The sequence below is a fragment of the Anolis sagrei genome, chromosome 3 (genome assembly GCF_037176765.1).
Source record: "Anolis sagrei isolate rAnoSag1 chromosome 3, rAnoSag1.mat, whole genome shotgun sequence".
NCBI classification, from domain to species: Eukaryota; Metazoa; Chordata; class Lepidosauria; order Squamata; family Dactyloidae; genus Anolis; species Anolis sagrei.
The window spans coordinates 107938180-107952330 of NC_090023.1; the positions used below are offsets into that span (position 1 = coordinate 107938180).

Consider the following 14151-nt stretch of genomic DNA (forward strand, 5'->3'; position numbering starts at 1 on the left):
TTAATTGGCTCTTCATAAAATAGTTTTTTAATTTTTTAAAAAATACTTTCTTTTTCAAAGCAACACGCACTAGAGCTAAACACTGCTTTGGAGTTCTCAGGCTGGATCTACACTTCACTATAAAATCCATATTACCTGCTTTGAACTGGATTATATGGTGGTGAAGATTCATATAATCCAGTTCAAAGTAGATAATGTGGATTATCAGATTTGATAATCTGGATTATGGGGCTGGATTGACACTGCCCTATAATCCAGTTTCTGAATTCAGATTATCTGCTTTGAACTGGATTATAAGAGTCTACACTGCCATATAATGCAGTTTAAAGTAGAAAATTCTGGATTCAGAAACTGGATTATAGGACAGTGTAGATGGGGCCTTAGATCCACCTACTAGAGGGACTCTGTGGTTCAAACCAGTTTACCAGCTATGGCCTTTTCCGAGCTAAGGTGCATCTACACCAGTGGTTCCCAACCTTTTTTTATTTTTTGACCAGGGACCACTTTGACCAGGGACCACTCTCCAACATTAGTAACAAAAGGATTATGATTCAGTTTTTGCTCAACTTTAGATTCTGTTTAGTTATTTGGGCTGTTGATTCAGAAAATAGCATTAGGTAGACCACATCAGCTCTAGTTTCTGCTACAGAACTTATGACATCCAGTAGTCACCATCTGTTTGTCCACAGAAAACCATATTTAATAAGCCTTGGCACTATAAGAGGGTTTTGTGAGACCAGTCACTCTCATTGCAACGGTATAGTAATGGTGAGTCCACGGACCACAGGTTGGGAACTACTTGTCTACATTGTGGAATTAACACAGGTTGACACCACTTTAAAGGTAATGCTGATACTATGGAATTATGGGAGCTGTAGTTTGGAGAGGCACAGAAAGCTAAAGACCTTGTAAAACTGCGGCCAGAAAATTACTGTTGGAATGTAATTGAAAACTTATTGATGTTTTAAAAATACTTAAAATGATAATTGTAAATAGTGGGCCCATGAAGAACCAACCCACTTCAATAACGGTAACCAATAAATGTTGCAGTCTATATTTTCCAACCTTATAATTCAGCGCAATGATTCTTGTCCCGGAGCAAGGTTTTGCATGGAATTGATTTTATTGTGTGATTAGTCTGGAATGAAAGAAACAGTTACAACGAATACTTGAGCAAATCAAAATTCAGAACCACAGGAAAAGAAATAGGAAGAAAAATCAACAATTTTTGCATCCTGTGATGTCTCGGCCTAGTATTATTTCTTTGTTGCCTGTTGGACTGTTCCATTTTGCCAAGTTTAGAGTAGGAGTTTAGGATTCCCCTAGAGGTCGAGCTCAGTTGGTTCAGCCCATTCTGGCTCAGAGCTTGGCAGAAAGACTTTTTATTCCATTCCTTTTGGTCATAGTTTATAGATAGTTGCCAGAAAGTGTCTGGTCTGGCCTTGCAATTTGAACAGGCCATCCTTATCACATATTTGCCTTATAGATAGATAGTTCATAGATAATACGTATTTGCCTCATAGAATAGTTATAGCCATATACTTGCCCTATAGATTTTAGATTAGAATATATTTACCCCAGAGTTTATAGTTTGTTACCTCAGAGTTTATATTTCATTGTTCTTACACCATCATAATCAAACTGTACTTTTATACCTTGATTATTTAGTAAACAATTGTTGAATTTAGTCTTGTCTCTAGTGTTTTATTTTGAGGTATTAAAGTAATTTAGGGCATACCGATGGTCACTGGGAAAATAGCCAGACACATTTAGTTTCTCATTAGATCTTCCTGGTGTGCCATCATACATCCAGTTCATTGACATCATAAAGCCTAGCTATGGAACCCTGGAGATTTCTTGGCTCTTAAGCATAAGAAATCCTGCACTAGAGGCTGACCCCGGATGTACCAGTATCTGAACCCTAAATATTGTCAAGTCTAGATTTAATGCTATGTCCAGGCAATGCTTTTTAAAAGAATATTCTCAGTAATTATTTGAAAGTAAGTAATTTAACACAGTGGAACATCTGTCCATAAGAGTGTACTGCCAGAGGAACTGATGAATGCCTAATTCTTGGATCCTGAAGCTGATTAAACCACTGGGAAGATACTGACTATGGCCCCATCTACACTGCCATACAATCCACTTTCTGAATCCAGATTTTCTGCTTTGGATTATTTCGCAGTGTAGACTCATATAATCCAGTTCAAAGCAGATAATCCGGATTCAGAAACTGGATTATATGGCAGTGTAGATACAGCCTATATACAGATCAATCTGTGTGGATAACCAAAACTATATATCATTGGAGCATGGAAACCATGAAGTTGACCTGTTTTATGAAATAAAGACATTCTGGTCATACTGAATGTGGTTAATACCAAAAGATTGTTTTAACTGATGTTTTAAAAATCAAAGTTCAAAGCAGAAAATCAATTTATAAGCTTTCAGTGTCTTTTTCCTTGCAACTTTATGTTTAACTAGCCATCCCCTGCCACACGTTGCTGTGGCCCAGTCTGTGTGGGTATATATGTGGTTTTGTGCATGCATTGTAATGTATTTTTTATTTTATTTTTTTTGGCTTTTAAGTCTCTTCCACTGTGTTTTTCAGTGTTTTTATGACTGATGGTCACTCATTGGCCTGATAGGTGTATTGTGTCCAAATTTGGTGTCAATTCGCCCAGTGGCTTTTGAGTTATGTTAATCCCACAAACAAACATTACATTTTTATTTATATAGATACTGTGATTTTTGTTACTGCTGAACCATTTAACCTCTGATAATCTTCATATAAACACTTAACCTGTTTTCTTCCAAGCATTCTTCAACAATTTCAATTGAATTTATTTTTCAATTATTCTGATGATTGTGGCTTTGTTTTTTATGTGTCATATCTAGTAACTAGAATGAACAGTTTTTTTTTTTTAAAAAAAGCCATGTGTTTAGTTTATACTCTTGGCCTAATATTTGTTATCTGCTGTCAGTTGTGCCTCTATAAGGATTGAAACTACAGCTTTTATATTGAATTTGCTCTGTGATGATCCTTGCTTGACTCGATGCTGTGTTCAATTAGTTCTTTTTTTTCTGGTTTGTCTTTCAAACATTCATTTTTCAGATGCTTCTCTTTCTGCCTCTTTTTTTCTATCTTGTTGCGTTTTTGTTCCTGTGCAGGGATACATAAATTCATGTGCTCATAAATATATGTATTCTTAAAATTAAACATTTTTATCATTGCAAAAAAGTTTTTAAAAGCAATTTAGCTAATACAGTGATGCCTTAAGAGTTTAATTCGTTTCATGAATGAGCTCTTAACTCAAATTGCTCTTATCTCAAAGTGAATTTTCCCATTGAAATGCTATGTCCATTCTGCCCCCCCCCAACCTCCCTCCAATTTTTGTTATTTTTTAAAAAATAAGAAAATGTACTTTATAAATAACAAATAATTTGTAAATGCACATTGATATGGAAAAATAAAAAAGAAAGATCAACTTTAAAATGGTAGAAGCACAAAGTTGTGGCAAGGAATCACAAAGCACAAACTGAAGAGGCAGAAGCATCACTTTCTTCATACTGTACTCATTCCAACCTCTCTTCCTCTCTTGCTCTCTCCCCCTCTCTCTATTCTTGAAGCTAAACATACCAGGAATAAAAACCACACAAAATCAACTAACCCTGAGTTTCTTAAAGTGGAGAAGAGCAAAGCAGACAAGAGCACAAGGTACAGAGGTTGCTCCCTTGAAATCCTAAGACCCATCGCAAACTCTGTTCCTGCGAGAGAAAACCTTGCTAGCATGTCCCTGACGTCACGAGACTCCGCCTCTCTCCCCGCCCCTTTCTCTGCCCCTTTCTCCATGCGAGCGTGGTTTTTCCTTTGCTAGGGCAGCATTGCCCGCATTTTCTCTCAATTGGCAGAATTCAACTGAGAGAAAATGCGGGCAATGCTGCCCTAGCAAAGGAAAAACCACGCTCGCAAAGAGAAAGGGGCGGAGAAAGGGGCGGGGAGAGAGGCGCAGGCTCATGACGTCAGGGACTTGCTAGCAAGGTTTTCTTCTGCAGGAACCTAGTTTGCGACGGGCCTAAAACCCTGTAATCTTGTGCTAGCGCTCCCTCTGACGCTAGCTCTTAACTCAAAATGCTGCTCTTACGTTAAAGTAAAACTTGGGCTGAGCAACAGCTGTTAACTCAAAAAGCTCCTAAGTAGAGGTTCCACTGTAGTTCTTTTAAACTCTTAGGGCTCGATAACTTGTGATTTATTTATATTTTAAAGTTGTAAATAATACGTTTATATTCTTAGAACTAAATTCAGTGTTAGTCTTACCAAGGAATGACACAGAGAAATTAATGGGAGTTTAGTTGTGGTAGTCCTATTCATTTTAGTGGGATTACTCTAGCAAGAACATTTAATTAAGCCATATCTATACATAAACTTAAACATCATTATTCACAATTCTAATAATAACAATAAATCCCAAGATATTAAAATAACCAGTATAATTTGTTTTCTTCTTCTTTGCCTGATCTTTCAAGCAACCCAGGACTTGAAAAGATTTGTTGAGAACATAAAAACTGACCTTAAAGGAGTGAGAGAGGTAATGTGAGAGGATTCTTGCAAAGAAATACTGATTAAGGGCTAATTTGCACACCTTGTGATAAAACATGCAAACATTTTAATGACCTTCATATTCACAAATGCAAATTTCTTCTTGTCCAGGGCACATGCACAGAACTTTTAGAAGGACAGAACTGATCCTTGGGCTTCCAAAAAAAAAACTTGCAGAAGTTGTCTGATCTTTTTTGTGCAGTTTTCATCACACAAAATCTATGACCATGATGTCAGATTGCTTGGAATTTTTCTTAATTTGGTACACATAAAGTATAGCTGGTGATCCTGAGAGTATCTCTCTAAAACACAGATGGATTATCTGTGGCAAAATGTAAAATTAAGGACAAGGAATTATTTTTGTCATATCGTACTCCATAAGACATTTTAGGCTCCAGAGAGACCTTTAAAAAAGAAGTGAGCAGGAAGTGACTTCTCAATTGCTATTGTTAAAAAAAAGATCTGTCTTGGAACTAAAATTTCCGATAGGGCCTAAAAGCACAACACAAATGCTTGCAGTGAGGTCATGTGCAATCTTCCAAGACCTTCTAGTGCAGACCCCCATTCTTCGACTGTTACCCACACCTGCTCTAAAATTATGTGGATCATATTCCACTAACTTAAATACATCTTTTTAACCTTTTAAAATTAGATACAAATATTTTAATAAGATTCTTTAATGTTTAAGTAGTACTCCTGTAGAGCCAAATGATGTGGTGGTTTGAGCACTGGATTAAGATTCTGGAAACTATCCCTCAATTTTCTGCTTAGCTGTGAAAACTCACTGGATGAGCTTGGACAAGTTACAGCCTCAAAGGAAGGTAAAGGCAAGAAAACCCCATGATAGGCTTGCCTTAGACTCTCCGTAAATCAGAAACAACTTGAAGGCACATAACAACATAACAAACAAGAGGGAAAATGTTGGCTCTCCAGATGTTAAACTTGGAGTCTCATCAGCCCTAGAGTGCATTTTCCTCTTGTATAGTGTTTCAAAAGAGTTCAAAACAGATTTAGTTTCCGTGGGTTCAAGTCTGCCAACCCTGGCTTGTGCATTCCTTTTGTCAGTGTTGTTCCCTCTGAAAATTGAAAAGGTAGGACTTGCATTTGTGTAAAAAAAAAAAAAAAGTAACTTTGCCACATTGTGCTTCCATTTATCTTAGGCTGAATCTGTACTGCCCTATATCCCAGGATCTGATCCCAGATTATCTGCTTTGAACTTGATTATATCAAGACCCTTTAACACTGCCAGATAATCCAGATTATCAATGCAGATAAACCACATGATCTGGTTTGAACCGGATTATATGAGTCTATACTGCTATATAATCCAGTTCAAAGCAGATAATCTGAATTTTATATGGCAGTGTAAAAGGGGCCTTAGTCTACACTGCCAGTTAATCTTGGATAAACAGATAATCCAAGATCAGATCCTGGGATATAGAGAAGTATAAATCCAACCTTAAGCTTCCCCATCATCTAATCCACTGCTTTGCAGGTTTCCTTCCTCTCCTCTCTGCTTTTTTCCTTTTCTGTGAAGTTTATTTCTTGCCTGTAGCTGTTTACATTTTACAATGCTCTGGTGGATTAAAACTCAAGCATTAAATGACCTTTCCGAGAATGAGATACAGTGGCAAAATAGGAAGGACAGGAGAGCATAATTGCTAGATCCCTGAATCTGCTGTTCAGAGGGACCTTCTCCACAGGCCCAAGACCTGCAACCCATCACAGGTTAACCTGGAGCGTCAAGAATCCAAACAGATTTAATCCTTAGATAGATGTGGGTTAGGACCATAAAGCATGGATTCTGTTGGCTTTATTCTTTGTAAGCCTTAAAAACCATTTCACTGGTGTATCAAGATCTGGCACTTGTACGTTGAGACAACAGTAACATAGATAAAAGCAAGAGAAACATATTATTTAAAATAATGTTTAGTTTTATCCTTAACAGCTGTCTATCACCTATATTCTCTCAATAGGATAGTATGTATGCCTTAGCTGATAAATGTATCATGCACAGATTGGCCAGTTATTTACCAGTTGCATTCTACTTCTTGAAATTAGGCTGCACAGAACCTGCTTATTTTACCCCAGTTGTTAAAGCTAGCGAATATAAATTATGATAAATCAAATTCAAAGAGATTTGCTCAGTCAAGCTTTTAAGACACCTTATCTTTACTGAAGCTTTTTGGAGCACCTCTAAAATTTTCCATAAAGACATCTCTTACACTTACCAAAAAAAGTGGTTTTCACTAAACTGTAGGACTAAATATTTTTAGAAAAACAAAAAATAATTTTAAACAACCAAGGATACCTTTTGATCTCGCAACACAGGCACTCCATGAGGGTATCTTGTGATATTGTTTGTGTAGTATTCAGTCTTTTGCCAGTCTTCATTCCAGTTCTGGACCTTGTATTGAGGCTGACACTTTGTAATCCTTTCCAGAATGACACGATTCTCTCGGGTTATTCTTAGTAATTCTTGCTCTCGTATTTTTCGGTTTAAGCTAAAGTACAGGATATATATATATATATATATATATATACACATATATACACACACACGCACACATACACATACACATACACACACACACATATACATATACATATATATAAAAATGAAAGAAAACGTTTGAATTCCTATCTCTAGTTAGCTTAGCTAACATTCTCTCCTATGGTGTTTCTTCTATTTAGACAGGTATTTGTTTTATCTAATTGACATATTTTGCAGTACATTACTGTTTCATCTTCTTCATCTGACATTTTGGTACTTTTTCCCTTTTCAAAAGTTACTGTATTTCAACTGGGTGAAAACGTGACTTTGGGGTCAAGCCTTTGACAAATAACACAATGCAATAGATTGACTTGGATTTATGTTTAATCATTACTGGAATGGTCTGACTATGATTGCGGATAATGTGGTTTTATAGTTGTAATTGCAATGTTTTATATGTTTTAATGCTCTTAATCTTATTTAAAATTTTAATTGAAATGTATATTTAATTGTATATTGGATGTATATTGCTTTTGAGGCATTGAATTATTGCTTATGCTGCAAGCTGCCTTAAGTCCCCCTTGGGGTCGAGAAAGGTGGGATATAAATATAGTAAATAAATAAATACTGTTTTTAATTTTCTTTCTGTGGCTTTGAATTGTGCATAAACCTCACAAAAGTAGGAGCTGTATAAATTGTCCAGTCATTAACAGGAAAGGGTGGATGCAAATAAGTGAAAGGACAGCGATGACTATTATTAATTATTATTTTCTTTATTTTTATCCAGCCTTTTCCATTTTTGAGTGCTAGACACAAGGAACATTAGAAATGGAAAACAGACAGATCTGCTTGTAAATTATGGAAGCACTAGATTACCAATCATACCTTTGACTTTGGCTAGCAAATATTTCCAGTTTGCTTTCTTTTGCAGAAGTGATTAAGCTAAATTCCAATTACGTTATAATAATCCACAATCATTTTTTTGGGTTCTTGTCCAGAAAGGAAATTGTATCAGAAAAATAAATCTCAGTTATGCAACAGGGAAAGATCTGCCACACTTAAGTCTTTGTACACTTGCTTGGCATAAATCAAATAAATTCAGGAGGCATATCTTTTGAACAAAGCTTCATAGGATCAGTAAATTGGTTTTTGAAACAATATTTATATGGAAAACTCTTATATATTTATTGGTAGGAAATTCTTCTTGCTGCTCTGTGCTGGGCATTATCTGCACTGTTGTGTTGACTCATATAATCCAGTTCAAAGCAGATAGTTTGTAATAACCACATTGATAATCTGTATTACATAACAGTATAGATCCATCCTATGAATTATGTTAATCTCAAACTACTGGCCTCACACTGTAATTCAGCCTAAATGCTACTGCTTGTATTTTAGACATTTACATGAACCTGTCAGTCAGTTGTCCCAAACATGTATTGATTACTTATAACGTGTCTAGTCACAGTTGATTCTTCCCATGACTCATAGATATTCAGATATATCAAAAGCACGGCTTGGAAAATGTTGAGGGGGTAGCTTTATTACTCTGTTACAGAAAAAAACAAAAACAAAGAGACTTGTGGAACCTAAAATATCTGACATGAATGAACTATAGACTGTGAGTTATCGATATAACGTATACTGGTATATACATTCCCATACATTACTTTCCCCAATGTGACCTTTTCTAGTTGTATAGGATTACGGTTCCCATCACTTCAACCATCAAAGCAGCACCCTCTGACTGGGAATGTGGTAGTTATAAATAAATACATCAGGAGAGTGTAAAGTTGTGGAAAAATCCTTAATTACTTCACAAGTCTAGTAAGGTAAGGGTTTCCCCTGACATTAAGTCTAATCATGTCTGATTCTGGGGGATGGAGCTCATCTCCATTTCTAAATCGAAGAATCGGCATTGTCCATAGACACCACCAAGGTCATGTGGCCAGCATGACTGCATGGAGCGCCATTGCCTTCCCACAGAAGCGGTACCTATTGATCTGACATTTGCATGTTTTCGAACTGCTAGTTTGACAGAAGCTGGGCCTAATAGCAGGAGCTTACCCTGTTCCCTGGATTCAATCCGCTAACCTTTTGGTCAGCAAGCTCAGCAGCTCAGCGGTTTAACCCACTGCACCACCAAGGGGGGCTGTTGTCTAACACAAATCTTACTTCAGCTGTTTACAACTTCCTACAATTTCCGTTTTCTGTTGTTATCCTGCATTGTCATGAGATTTTGTACATTTGAGAAACATGTAACTGGGAAACTTTCTTTCATTCTGATTGCAAACCTTACCTTTTGGCCTCATATTCATTTTTGTTATCAATTCTTCCCGTAGTTCTCATAATATGAGATATCTTCCTGAGTAGCAGATGGTTGTCTCTCTCAATGATTGACAAACGTTCCTTTTCCAGCTTAAAATATTTTAAAAGACAGAAGAATTATTTTGTAAACAATTTATTCCTTACATCCCTTTCTCCAGTTGCAAATGACCATCATGAATGCCCGATTTGCTTTGCGACATGAGTGAAAGACAGGGACAGGTAATATGTGACTCTCCAATCAAATTGCATTTCCAATCGCCCATCACCATTGGTTTTGCTGGATATGGCAGAAGGGAATTGCAGTCCAGCAATATCTGGAAGCCCCATGTTCCACATCCTTATTTTAGGCACGTTTCTTTCAGAATGAAATTCACAATAAGCATTTTAAAAGAGTAGGAGACTTCGGCATCATTTAACACTTAGTTAAATTGCATTTTAAGATATGCAAAATATTCCTAATCATTCAAGTTAATGAGAAACAGGAGACCCTTGCAACATCATACCAGAGGTCTGAATAAAATTCCTACTTGGACCAGTGAGAATGCAGTTTTTATAGGGAAATTGATAATGTCAATTTTATACTTATTTCTCACAATTAAGTGAGAAATAAGTAATGCTCACATTAAGAGCATTACAAAAGAGACCACATCAAAATCACAGAGTTCTGGTCTATGGTATGTTTGTGCTGACACTTGAACTTGGCACTCTCTTTTGTTTCTCTTTAAACAGGATATGGCTTTACTCCATGGTTTTCATCTCTGCTATTTTATAAAGAAAACAAGCCATAGCACTGGCTGCTGCCAGTTCATGTTACAGTAAATCAATGGACCATATCGGTCAATATTTCACAGATGAAAACTGGGACAAGTGTGACCAAGCAGCATTAGACTGTAATCCAGATAGGAAAAGTTATCAATGAGGAGGAACAGACAAGCTGCAGCAATTTGCATTTGCATATGCAATCCTCTTTCCTTTGCTGAGTTAATTTAGGCCCCTTCCACACAGCTGAATAAAATCCCTCATTACCTGCTTTGAACTGGAATATATGGCAGTGTGGACTCAGATATCCCAATTCAAAGCAGATACTGTGTGATTTTTGCCTTGATATTCTGGGTTATATGGTTTTGTGGAAGGCCCTCAGTCCAAACTATTTTGCACTCTGAACCCATCAGTTTGTAGCCACTGAAGTAATCTGAGGATAAAGAAGGAGAATGAGAGGAGGAGAGAAAAATTGCACCATTTTAAAAGCAGATAGAGAGGGCATTAATTGGGACTATCTCTACCAAAGGACGACCGTTGTTGGGTATTATCATTGCATTTATGCATGACTGGGGATGCTGCCTGCCCTCAGTAAGCCATATGTCCCATGGTTTCCTGGTTTGTACGTGACCATTGTAACTTGTCTACCTAAAGGTTCAGACCTGTACTAACCAAAAGAGTTCCATGCAACTCAATGACATTTTCTGTATAGAGAGATCTAGGACAGAGATGGGCAGCTGCGGTTAGTGGGCCTCATGACCCCATGAGACTGCAGGGCTTCCTCATCTTCAGTTTGTATGGCTGGGTGTTTTAAAATCAAAATGCTTCATGTCCTGTCTAGGGAGAGAATTTTTCCTCCACCGCCTCCTCCCATTACAGTGCTTGAGGGATATCTTCCCCCTCAAACTGGAAAAGACTTCAATCAAAACCTAGGTTAGGAGAAAGGCCTGATAAGTCTCATATTATTACAAAATTGTCCTCTTGCATCCTAAACTGGATCTACACTGCCCTGTATCTCAGGATCTGATCCCAGATTATCTGTTTATCCCAGATTATCTGTCAATATAGACTCATATAATCCAATTGAAAGCAGATCAGATCCTGGAATATAGGGCAGTATCGATCAAGCTCTAGAGAATACGCGGTGGCTCTTTATCAATAAACCAAACATTTTTAAACCATCAATTTATAAGCATCAATGTACCTTGAGTTTTCTTAATTTCAAATGAAGATGCCCATAAGTTGGAGGAGGAGAGGTATCTACCACAGGGTTGGCTCTCTGGATCTAGAGCAGAAAAAAACCCCACCTATTTTTGGAGATACTTATATTTTCCATTAGGATAAAAGCAAATGTCTGTATTATTATATTTTGAACACTTCCAGCAGCACATATATTCTACATACAGTATATCAATATAAGTTCAGAGGCACTCTCCTAGGTAAGACTCAAAAGCTCAGTAGTAAGAGAGAATGTCACTACAGAGAGAGCAAAAGAGGGCATTGTCCCTGAAAGTTTCCTTCAGTCTCCAGATTTATAGCATTTATAATCCTTTATCCTTAGATGCTTAAATAAGAAGTATAGTTTGCAAGATCTTCCTACTGCCAATAATAATAGGATGGATCCTTATTCATAGGGTTACCATGTATTTGGTACAACTTGATATCAATTAACAATTAATAACATACTTAAAATGAATACCATTGTAGTGACAAGAAGTAGAATTATGTTGTCATGCAGAAGGAACTTTTTTCCCTTCTGCATGACAACATCATTCTACTTCTTGTCGCTATAATGGTAGTACGTCAATACCTTAAATCAAGAAATAGCTTCCTAAGATTTACAGAGACACTTGCTGGAACACCTCAGCAAGTGAGAGTCCAAAAGTGGCAGGCCAAAACCCAGAACCTTAATCAATAGCTGATACCAAATGAGAAACTCCCTCCTGGGCACACAGAAGACCGGGCGATTTGGAAGGCGCTGAACAGACTGAGCTCTGGCACCATGAAATGCAGAACTAATCTTAAGAAATGGGACTACAAAGTGGAGTCCATGACATGCGAATGTAGAGAAGAGCACAGACCATTTACTACAATGCAGCCTGAGCCCTGCCACATGCCCAATGGAGGACCGTCTTACAGTGGCATCAGAGGCACTCCAAGTGGCCAGTTTCTAGTCAAAGAACATTGAGTATAATGCTAAGTTTGTTTGTGTTTCTAAATACATTATAACTGTGCCTTCAATTCGCTTCTGATAAATACAAGCACAGAAGGAATAAATACTTGCTACAATATAACTGCTCTCAGAGCTGTCAGTGAATCTAATACACCCTCCGGATACATCCACTTTGGATTACAACACATAAAGCGATTATAAAGCAAATTCTCATCTCAATCTGTGCATATGTATTCTTCTATCTTCCTTTTAAAAACAAACTTACAGATTTAGTTTAATTTTAGGTGTTCTATAAATATGTCTTTTTAATACTCCATTTATTAAATTGTTGAGCATAGCCTAAAACAAAATTAGCAAGCCTCTTATAAGTGTGTTGTGAAAGCATTCACAATGATACAAAAGTTTAGAAAAAACTCTAAACAAGCCTAGAAAAGTGAGGTTTCCATTGGAAGTTCTGCTACTATATTCCAAGATAAATAAAAATTTCTTCCAAGAATATGGCAAGAAAAAGGGTTACAAACAGTGTCTTCCGGCATCAAATGTTTGCCGTTTATATGTTGTGCTCCGCCCTGAGTCCCCTTCGGGGTGAGAAGGGCAGAATATAAATGCTTTAAATAAATAAATTATTTTATATCACTGTGATAGGGGAGAAACTCACTCATTAATAATTGCCATTTTTAAATGCACGTGTCACTTCTTATTGGAGAAATTCATGCCCATAACAGGAAAAAATAAGGCACCTATGGCATTTGCCACCTTTTTTTCTTTGGAGGGAAAAATCATATTTTCTGTACTGTGGTCATATAATTTTATTTTGATTTTAAATGTGGGGTCAAGAAGAAGTCATATCTAGTGCACACAGAAACAACAAGCATAAGCAATACCTAATTATTTATTATGTCTTTGGCAGAAATGCGAAGGCATTTCCTTTCAATAAGTTTGGCATGGCACAAGCGGCCCATTCTGCCTGTCAAGTTTGAGGTATGCTTACCTTTTTCACGTGTTCTTCATATGTCACTTTGTCCCACTTTTGCTGAAGATATTTATTGCCACATGGCAAAATTGGCTGGTAAGCACGATGCATCTTGAAACAATGAAATATCTCCAAATCTAAACCCTTTCAAAGGGAATGAGTCATCCCCAGCCAGGACCTTCTTGAACTAAGCTCTTAACAACACTGTGTGTTTGGAGCAGAGTCATGTGGCAGTTGTCATGGTATCATTGAATCAAAAAGTGAATAGCTGGTGGGAGCATTTTAAACAATATGTTCCAGAAATGGCAAACAAGTATGTAGGCTCTAAAACTAAGCTACCATTTTCCAGTACATTTATCACTTATTTTTTTAAAAAAATTACATTTCTATGATCTTGCTGAGTGCTTCAACAATGAAAAAAGTGGGTCAGCTAGTAATACTGCTTACTGCACTGCATACAAAGGTGAGCACAAATATAATATTTATCTTATCAAGCACTAGTTGTTGTGTGCCAGCACTCAGATGACCTCATTGGCTTCCATAAAGTATTAGATAGTGTGCCTTTTGTCATTTATTTAAAATGCTTCCCTCCTAAAGACTTCATGCATTTCAAAATGTGGAAAATGTCCCCACCTGGACATTGTGAATAGAAGCATGTAAATCGCTCTGTGTGAGGACAACATATGAGATATTTCTTGCATGTATGAAGGTCAATCACAGGTTTGTTGGTATATTCCCTCTGACTTATGGCAGCCCTAACTCAAACTTATCATGGAATTTCCTGAGAGTAAAGAGTGTATGTCTTCCCCAAGGTCGCCCAATTG

The 14151-nt window shown here is 37.0% G+C and overlaps 1 protein-coding gene across 1 annotated transcript; it reads right to left on the bottom strand.

The window, feature by feature from the left end:
• Window positions 1-1114: 1114 nt before the first annotated feature.
• CFAP97D2 (CFAP97 domain containing 2) lies at window positions 1115-13514 on the bottom strand. Its single transcript, XM_060769669.2, has 5 exons — window positions 13346-13514; window positions 11386-11466; window positions 9394-9512; window positions 6912-7104; window positions 1115-3163 (listed from the first exon to the last, which is right to left on the bottom strand). The coding sequence occupies exons 1-5, from the start codon at window positions 13436-13438 to the stop codon at window positions 3017-3019; spliced, it is 633 nt and encodes a 210-aa protein (XP_060625652.2). The 5' UTR covers window positions 13439-13514; the 3' UTR covers window positions 1115-3016.
• Between the last annotated feature and the right edge of the window lie 637 nt (window positions 13515-14151).

Excerpts from the sequence above, each read along its gene's own strand:
- CFAP97D2 (XM_060769669.2), bottom strand. The coding sequence starts at position 13,438 with ATGCATCGTGCTTACCAGCCAATTTTGCCATGTGGCAATAAATATCTT. Across the intron at positions 7,105-9,393 it reads AATGAATATGAGGCCAAAAG|CTTAAACCGAAAAATACGAG; the intron begins GTAAGGTTTGCA and ends CCTGTACTTTAG. Across the intron at positions 3,164-6,911 it reads CTGTGTTGCGAGATCAAAAG|GAACAAAAACGCAACAAGAT; the intron begins GTATCCTTGGTT and ends ATCCCTGCACAG.